The sequence below is a fragment of the Hakea prostrata genome, chromosome 1, assembly GCF_041222555.1.
Source record: "Hakea prostrata isolate BN-2017 chromosome 1, UWA_Hpros_2, whole genome shotgun sequence".
In the NCBI taxonomy this organism is placed as follows: Eukaryota; Viridiplantae; Streptophyta; class Magnoliopsida; order Proteales; family Proteaceae; genus Hakea; species Hakea prostrata.
Window position 1 is genome coordinate 30,414,856 of NC_142600.1, and position 10,000 is coordinate 30,424,855.

General features: G+C 35.7%; 1 protein-coding gene across 1 annotated transcript; it reads right to left on the reverse strand.

Annotated features, from left to right (window-relative positions):
• Positions 1–5,537: 5,537 nt before the first annotated feature.
• On the reverse strand, positions 5,538–6,434 carry LOC149028711 (uncharacterized). Its single transcript, XM_089159579.1, has one exon. The coding sequence runs from the start codon at positions 6,432–6,434 to the stop codon at positions 5,538–5,540; it is 897 nt and encodes a 298-aa protein (XP_089015705.1).
• Between the last annotated feature and the right edge of the window lie 3,566 nt (positions 6,435–10,000).

A 10,000-nucleotide genomic window follows, 5' to 3' on the forward strand; every position in this document is an offset into this window, starting at 1 on the left:
ATAATAAATTGGATCATTTTTATACTTTTCGAATCCACTAACTTCATTCAAGGAGAGGAGACAAAATGTAAAACGGACCACAAATCATTTAGTAAATATCCACTAAGGAGATTATACCATGTATGCCCTGATCATCTCTAAAACCTTATTGAACAAACTTCATAAGAATTTTTATGTGCTTCAGGCATTTTGAATCCTTCAAGAATTTTCATATAAATTTCACACTCGAGTGAGCCATATAAATAGGTTGTAATAATATCCATTAAATGCAAGTCAAATTTTCATGTAATACATATTAAAATATCTGAATGTGATTGTATCCACCACAAGAGAACATGTTTCTATATAATCAATACCAAACCTTGTGAAAATTCTTGTGCCATAATTCATGCTTTATAAATCACGATTTCATTCTTTTTCTCATTTCATTTTCGCACGAAAACTCATTTATACATTATTGGCTTTATACCTTCAAATGTTTGGACTATAGGTCCAAAAACTTTACTCTATCGAACGCATTTCAATTCTGATTGAATTGCGTATTTTCATTTTGACCAATTATTTCTTCATTTACATTCATCAACAAATTCATGTTCAATATCTTCGTCTTATTGCATTATTCAACAATAACATAATACACAAAAATGTTGTCGACAACTTTATATTTTTTGTTCCATCTTTTTCCTGCAATAACATAATTAATCAAGATCTCTTCATTATTTTCAGGTACTTGAACCTTTTTTGGGATTTTATAGAAAGTTATGTCTTCAGGATTTTCAAAATCAATTGTCTCCATATTATGATCATTTTAATCATTTGTTCATTTCCTTTTTCTAAGATGTTATCATTAGAACCAATTGACATTTCACGTTTTAAACGTGGTTTAGTTTCATTTCCATTGATAGATTGTCATGTTGGGGCATTACCCAAATTAGAGCATTTGTAGCTAGAATATGAAATTTAATAACTTTTAGCAGATCAACAAATCTGATAGTTGATTCATAATATTTTGCAAATGCATTACTTTTTGAACTTTAGGTTCACATTGCTCAATGCGAGGATCTAAATAAGATAATGATAATTCATTATAGTCAATCTCTTTTTTCAACTGTTTATTCTCTCCCCTTCATGTTGAAAAAGCTAATTTATCAAAATGATAATTAGCAAGTATTGCTTTAAATAAATCTCATATCTTTCACAAGATATTGAATTATATAAGGATATTCATATCCAACATATATTCCCAACTTTCTTCGGGGATTCACCTTTGTACATTGTGGTGAAGTAAGTGGAATATAAACCACACATCCAAAAATTTTAAAATGAAAAATATTTGGCTTCTGACCATAAGCCAATTATAATTGGGAGAATTTATGACAACTTGTTGATCTGATGCATACAAATAACGATGCATATAACATATCTCCATGTCAACATAGGACTTTGTTCTCATAAACAATTGTTAGGCTATTAATTAGAGACATTTAATAAATGATTTTGCCAAACCATTTTGGATATAAACATGGGCAACATACTATTCAACTGTGATCCAAATTGTTATACAAGAATCATAAAGCCTGAGATGTAAATTCATCAGTATTATCAAAAACAAACTGTCTTTATCTTATAATCCATAAATTGTGCTCATAATCTAATTATTTGAGCAAATTATCTTGTAAATGTCAAATTGTGAGTTCATAATGAACATATATGTGACCATTTTATAGATGCATCAACTAAAATCATATATTATCTGAATGATCCACATGATGAGTGAATGAATCCATATATTTCACCCTATATACGTTTCAAAAACACAAAATGTTCAATTTCAACTTTAACTTGTGAATATCTAATAATAAATTTTCCTTGAGAACCTAATAATAAATTTTCTTTGATAACAAGCAGCACACAAGAAAATTCACTTAATTGAAGAATTTCCTGATTCTTCAATAAATGATAAATGAATTTTCAATAATTTTTCGCATCATACTTGATCCAAGATGGTCCAACCGGTCATGTCAAATAATAAAGTATCGGAATCAATGTTCTTTTGATTTACCCAAGCATGTGTTTCAATCATACGTTTATTCATGTTTTACAAACTGGGAGAAAATATCTAACACTTTTGTAGTAATGCATAAATATTCACTTTTACCATCATTTTGGCATATATTTTTGTAACTTAATAATTTTCTTTGAGACTTACTATAACATAATGCATTATTTATAGCTAATTTCATCTTCTAAATAATAATATATTAGTTATTCCAAAGCCTTCAATCAATGATGTACTACCGATTATTGTATGAACATTGGCTTCTGCATTATCAAATAAGATAAAAAGAAATTTCTCTCAGTATAATATACATCATAACACATGAAGAAATATTCATATTTTTTTATTAAAATGAAATAAAATGTATCAAAAGATATGTAGAAAGTTAACATTAAAAAAAATGAATAAAATTATAAGGAAAAGAAAAATTACATTTAAGATAAACAAACTAACATAATATTAATTTTATTTTTATTTGATCTCCACTTAATTACAATCAAATCTTCAATTATTATCTTCAAAAGAATCTATAGCATATAGAGTGTAGTATTTGTAGGTCATCAAAATCATTCTCTTTATAAGCAAAATTTATTTAAGTTTTATTATTTTGGAAAGTCAAATTAATCTTCACATTGTTTTTATTCCTTTAATTGAAGCTTGATAAAGTTTAACAAAATATTGTGGAGTACGATAATTACATGTCCAATGACTTTTCATACCACATCGATGACCAATATTATCTTTACTCTGTAAAAAGTTAAACTGAGAATCCTTATCATTTTCTTATTTATTTCCTTCATAGTAATAGTAATTATTTCATCTTTTGCTTCGTCCGCTTCCTCAGTCATGACCATAATTATAGTTTTGCCTTTTTTCAGGCTTATCATGAATTGCTGCATTCACACCAGGAATGAAGCATAACTAATAAGACAAACCTTATGATTTTTCATTAATAGTCCATTATTTTACTCATCCACAAAGAAACATGATATCATTCAGAGTATTTATTAAAAATATTTACTGGTAAGTCTTCATCAATAATATTTGAAATCTGAAATTTACTGGTAAGTCTTCATCAATAATATTTTCTCTACATAATTTTCATATAGAACTAATTTTGAAAACTGCAAAATTGTACTTATTTACAGTTTCAAATGTTACAACTTCATGTGCATCTGCAGAACTATATTCATTTACAGTTTTAAATATTGCAACTTCAGGTGTATGTGCAAAATTTTATTAATTTACAGTTTTAAAATTTGCAACTTTAGGTGCATCTGCAAAAATTTTCAAATCTTACAACTTCAAGTGTATCTGCAGGATTGTATTCATTTATAGTTTCAAATCTTGCAATTTCAAGTGCATCCAACAATATTTGTGGTTCAAAACTAGCAACAACCACTATATACAATAAATAAAATCATCATGTGAAATTGATTAATAATAAACTACAATTATCAAAGCAATCCAAAGTGTTGCATCGCCACGTAGGTTACTATAATTAATACAACATTATAATTTTTATATAATCACGTTAATAAACAATATAGATTCCATACTGTTGCCGCACAATCCTGTTCTTCCCTTTAGCCGGTTGAACCTGCAAGAATGAGTTCGACCGTGGAGGTCGAGTTTTCACCTCCGACGATCTAGTTAGGAATCCGACTAAGGAAGACAAGAAAGTAATGAACAATAATGATACGAATAGTGATAGTTCTATTCAGCGTACCTTTATTTTGTGCTCCCTTACCTTTTTATAGGTTTTTCACGTATGAGTTCGTCTCGAACTAAAACATTACTTGGACTGCAATACGAACTTTAGTGATTGAGTCTTACTCAAATATGAGTTATTGAGTCCCAGGCGAATACTGTCTTCGGTTCTCAATTTACTAGGATTCACTTTGTTATCCTGCCTTTACGCTTGTATAACCGACCTTGACTTGGTCCGTCGACCGGGTGTATCCGACCTGGTTCGACCCGGGTTTAACCGACCTGGTTCGACCCGGGTTTAACCGACCGGTCCGACCCCGGGTTTAACCGACGCCGGGTTTAACCGACCCGGTCCGACCCGGGTTTAACCGACCTGGTCCGACACGGGTTTACGCCGCGGTTCGCCCCGGGTTTAATCGACCGGTCCGAGTGGGTTTAACCGACTTGGTTCGACCGGGTTTAAGGGCGTCCGACCCGGGTTTAACCGACGGGTCCGACTGGGTTTAACCGACCTAGTTTATCCAAACCGGTTCGAGCTAGTTTATTTCTCCCTTATCATAAGCCCCCCAATCTCTGAAGTCCGAGCTCCATGCTGTTCGGATTTTAGAGATTTGATGGCCGAACATGCTTGAACTTCCGACTAACATATTCAATTTTGGGAACAGCCCATGCTCATACTTTGAGCAACGGGGGTTCAATTTTGGGAACAGACGAGCTTATGAGCAAGGGAGTTCGGTCTAGGAACGGCCGAGCTTATAAGCAAGGGAGTTCAACCGGGAACCAGCGGAGCTGATAAGCAAGGGAGTTCAACTGGGAACTGGCTGAGCTGATAAGCAAGGGAATTCAATCTGGGAACTTGCCGAGCTGATAAGCAAGGGAGTTCAATCTGAGAACCTGCCGAGCTGATAAGCAAGGGATTTCAATTTTGAGAACTGGCCGAGCTTAACAGCAAGGGAGTTCAATTTGGGAACTGGCCGAGCTTAACAGCAAGGGAGTTCAATTTTGGGAACTGGCCGAGCTGATGAGCAAGGGAGTTCAATTTTGGGAAGTGGCCGAGCTGATGAGCAAGGGAGTTCAATTTTGGGAACTGGCCGAGCTGATGAGCAAGGGAGTTCAACTTTGGGAACTGACCGAGCTTAACAGCAAGGGAGTTCAATTTTGGGAACTAGCCGAGCTGATGAGCAAGGGAGTTCAATTTGGGAACTGGCCGAGCTGAACAGCAAGGGAGTTCAATCTGGGAACTTGCCGAGCTGATAAGCAAGGGAGTTCAATCTGGGAACTGGCCGAGCTAACCAGCAAGGGAGTTCAATCTGGGAACTGGCCGAGCTTAACAGCAAGGGAGTTCAATCTGGGAACTGGCCGAGCTTAACAGCAAGGGAGTTCAATCTGGGAACTGGCCGAGCTTAACAGCAAGGGAGTTCAATTTTGGGAACAGCCGATGCTCATGATTCCGAGCAAGGGGGTTCAATTGGAGTTTCCTTGATGCTTTTTTCGGACTTCTGGAAAATATTTGCATTTCTATTTGAAAAGGTTGAATGTAACAAAACTTGAAAAAACTGAACGTAGCACACTTATAACAAAAATTCTGAAAGAAACCAAATTTGGAAGAAGATCCCTCTTTTTATCTATTTTGCTACTGATAATATCTCCTGAGGTTGCTCGCATGCCATGTTCGAGGAATTGTTTCTTCGCTAACTGGATTGCATAACTTGTAAGCCCCGGGGGCTGCTTGTTGTATTACAACGTAAGGACCTTCCTAGTTGGGAGCTTAGTAAATAGGAGGTCGTCCGTTACTTCCTTCGTCTTTCTCTGATTGATTTCTATTTAGATCCTGATCGCTCTCCTTAACTGGGGATCTAGCTCTTTTTCTTCTTCCCACTGGTGGTTGGTAAGGTTTTTGGTCTGATTGGACATACTTCTTTAATTGTCCCTGAGATATTAGTTTTTCAATTTCATCCTTCAGTTGCCTGCAATCATCGGTCCGATGTCCATGATCTTTGTGATATTCGCAATATCGGCTTCCGTCACGCTCCTTTGGTCGAGAATATAATTTGCTAGGTCTTTGAAGTATTCCTTGACTCTTGATTTGCATCAATATTTCGGACCTTCTTAATTTGAGAGGAGTATATTCTCCCTCTGGCTGCTTCGTCGCTTCTGGTCGTCTTCCTCTCGGTGGAAACCTGCTCGGTGATGAGAAACGACGACCACTGGTATCAGGTCGATCGTTGTTGGTCGACTCTTTCTTCCTCGACTCTAAATTTTCTGAGATTTCCGCTTGCCTATTACATTGCTCAAGTAACTCAGCGTACGTTCCGGGCATGTTCAGCAGTAAGCGCTCGAGCAGTCCTTCATGAATGAGCCCTTGATATAGAGCATGAAAGGCTATCTTCTCATCTAGGTTCTCAATTTGAATGGTCGAATTGCTGAATCTTCGAAGATAACTTCTGACCGATTCAGTTCGACCTTGCTTAATGGAGAACAATGTATCTTCTCTTCTTTTAGCATTGATCCCGCTTTGAAAACGTGACAAGAATATTCGTCCCAAGTGGTCGAAATCCTCGATCAAATCGTTTTGGAGCCCCAGGAACCATTCAGATGCTGATCCAGTTAAGGATGCTTGGAAAGATTTTGCACATAGCAACTTCATGTGCTCATAAGAAGACATTACGATTTGTAATGCATAATGTGGTGCGGGGACATGTTGTTCCATCGAACATGGTGAAGGTTGGACATTTGAAGCTCTTAGGCATCTCTGCCTCAACAATAGCTTTAACAAAAGGTTTTCTTTTGAGAACCGAGTCTGAGTATTTTTACTCGAATCTTCATTTTCTTTAGCTCTTCCTTTAATTCGTCAATTTGCTTGTTGACGTTCTTCGTACTTTCAGCTTGAGCTCTTTTTTCTCCTTCTTCGCGTCGAACTTTATCCACATGATTAGTGCTGCTATGTTGATCTTCCTGCTCGAACTCCGGAATAGGGTCTTTTGACGTTCCTTCTCCGGGTGCTCGGATTTTATCTCCCACTTTGTCTTTGCCTTTGTTCACATCTTTTGATGGTCGAGGAGTTTGGTCGGGCATTAGTGGTCGGTCTTTTCCGGTTCCCCCGAATGGCCGGGCTCTCCCGATTATCTGCTCCTGGTGTAGTTAGATGACGCATCGTCACCCTAACCAATTCTTCCAAAGACAAGATCTGCTTTTGGAGTCCATTAATTTGATTTTCGGTCGATTTTTGTAGTTCATCGATCTGATTTTTGGTGACCAATTGCTCATCAGGTTGCTCAAGCTGATCCTTCTGTTGAGGGTTTTCCATGGTTTTTGGAGGAGGATTTTGTTTGTCGACCTCCTCTCCGTTCTCCTTGCCTTCCCCCAGCATTGATCTTGTTTGTATCACCATGACTTTTTGATGCGTTTCCCACAGACGGCGCCAATTGTTGCTGCACAATCCTGTTCGTCCCTTTAGCCGGTTGAACCTACAAGAATGAGTTCGACCGTAGAGGTCGAGTTTTCACCTCCGACGATCTAGTTAGGAATCCGACTAAGGAAGACAAGAAAGTAATGAACAATAATGATACGAATAGTGATAGTTCTATTCAGCGTACCTTTCTTTTGTGCTCCCTTACCTTTTTATAGGTTTTTCACGTATGAGTTCGTCTCGAACTAAAACATTACTTGGACTGCAATACGAACTTTAGTGATTGAGTCTTACTCAAATATGAGTTATTGAGTCCCAGTCGAATACTGTCTTCGGTTCTCAATTTACTAGGATTCACTTTGTTATCCTGCCTTTACGCTTGTATAACCGACCTTGACTTGGTCTGTTCGAACTGGGTGTATCTGACCTGGTTCGACCGACTCCGGGTTTAATCGACTTGGTCCGACCTGGGTTTAACCGACCTGGTCCGACCTGGGTTTAACCGACCTGGTCCGACCTAGTTTATCCAAACTGGTTCGAGCTAGTTTATTTCTCCCTTATCACATACCGATAAATATTGAATTTTGTGCTAATACAAATCTAATAGGATTAAATCAACAAATAATAAAACAAAGCATGAGATATAAATTATTTGTTAAAAAGTGCATGCATAATAAACAACTAATAATTATTATGATACTTAACGTAATTATCAACCCAAGTGTCTAGAAATATAAAAGAAAATGTAAGAAAGGATAATAGTAAGCCATTACTTACTACAAGAAAAATATAAAAATTTAAACCATGGATCATATGTCATATCTAAGAATTTTCTATTATCACATCGAAGAGTCTTATATTTTCAGTTTATCATAAAAATGAAGAAAGGATAATAGCAAGCCATTACTTACTACAAAAAAAATATAAAAATTTAAAACATGGATCATATGTCATATCTAATGAATTTTCTATTATCACATCGAAGAGTCTTATATTTTCAGTTTATCGTAAACATGAAATTTCTAAACATATTATTGATAAAAAATTTAAATTACCAAAAAGAAAAAGAAAAATATGAATAATCACCATACTAATTAGAAAGAATATAAGAAGAAGAAATGATTAATGCAAATATCATAATATTTTAACTTTTTTTTTTTAACATGTTCAAATATTAATAAAACTCTCAAAAAATCATATTGTATTAATAAAACTTAATGATTTAATATATTATCATGTATTTAATTCTAAGATTCAATAAATCACATACCTTAATCATGATGCACTTACACTATTAGATAGATAAGACAAATTCCATTGTTTACAGAAACGCGCTGAAAGGTCGATTATCATTTTCACCTTGGAATAGAAAGCATAATGATACATAGTCTGTCAATTTTCTTTTCAAAACGCAATACTTTGAGCGGAGTCGTGTTGATAACGTGTTATAAAATAGGATTTTTGATCTCCGGGGAGGGAAAATATAACTCGCTTTAGACTCTTATAAGTCAAAAAGTTAGTTACGTAAAAGAATAGTTGGAGGTGAGTAGATAAGTATGGTCAAAAAGGAGACACCCCCACATAATCAAGGAATAATCTAATAAACAACAGGAGAAAGGTAAAAGAACTATAGTAATATGTTCTTGAGAACTATCTCAAGAACCTATGTTAGGCTGATTTGAGAAAAAAGGATTTAGCATCTGGTTATACGGTTAGAGCCTTAAGGTGGTCATCTCAAATACTTAGAAGTTCTAGAAAAAGTGAAACAAAAGTCATGGGAACACGTGAGTCTATAAACGGTGTGAAGAAAAACTCTGATAAAGATAAAGGAGTTGAAACATTCCACCCGGAGGAGCAACCAGGTGAATATGCAAGAGTCAAAAATTGAACCCAAGGGTGTAGCTAGTCCATGTCGGTACCCGAAAAAGAGGGAGGAGGATAGGATTAAAAAAGAAAAAGTGAAAAAGCGGAGGGAAGAAAGCAGAAACAAGTTTACGAAAAAGAAGAGTTACAGAGGAAGAGATCTAAAAGAGGGGTTAGTCAAATGGATCTTCTCTGGACAAAAGATCTAAGTGGGAAATTTAGAAGATTAGAGCATGGAGAAGATAGACAGATGGTTGATGAACTTAGTATGAGGACTCTTCCAACTTATCATGCCGACATTCACCCCAAGGTAAGTCCAACAGAACATATTAGTTATTTTAAATCGGTCATGGGTTATTGGAAAGATGAGCTATAGGAACTTGGCATCTCCAAAGGATAAAATGGTTTTCTAGCCACCAAGATCCATCCAAAAGAACGAGAAAATTTATGGATTGTGCAGAGTAAGAAGAAAGATAGCCTTTGCCATCAGAAAGTGTCGATTTCTATTATAAAGTGCTATCAGGTAGAAAGTTGGATGACAGGTGAAAACTATGGGGGAAAACTTTGTGAGTATTACCCAACTATGGCACTCAAGAAATGCAAAAAAAGGGGAAGTTATGAGAAGAGTCCAAAGAGCGTAAAGGACAAGAAATTATGGAGAAAGAGGTTAGAATTCAAATGAAGAGATGACAAAAGGAGTTTGGAAAGAAAGACTGCAATGGAGATTAACCTCTTAATATAGGTAAAAAGAGAATAAAAATTGAAGTGGCAAGATAGAGAAAGATAGAATATGACAAGAGGACAAGACCGGCAAAGGATAGTGGAAATTAAAATGAGATGAGAAACCATCAAGAGGCTCTTGAAAAGTACAACAAATCGAGAAGTCCCCACTAGATCAACTAAAAGACTCAAATCCAAAAGTAGAGGGGATAAGAATCCCAGAAAACACTGAGTTTTCC

Bases quoted from the DNA above. Each gene is read 5' to 3' on its own strand.
- LOC149028711 (XM_089159579.1), bottom strand. From the start codon at position 6,434: ATGTCTTCTTATGAGCACATGAAGTTGCTATGTGCAAAATCTTTCCAA.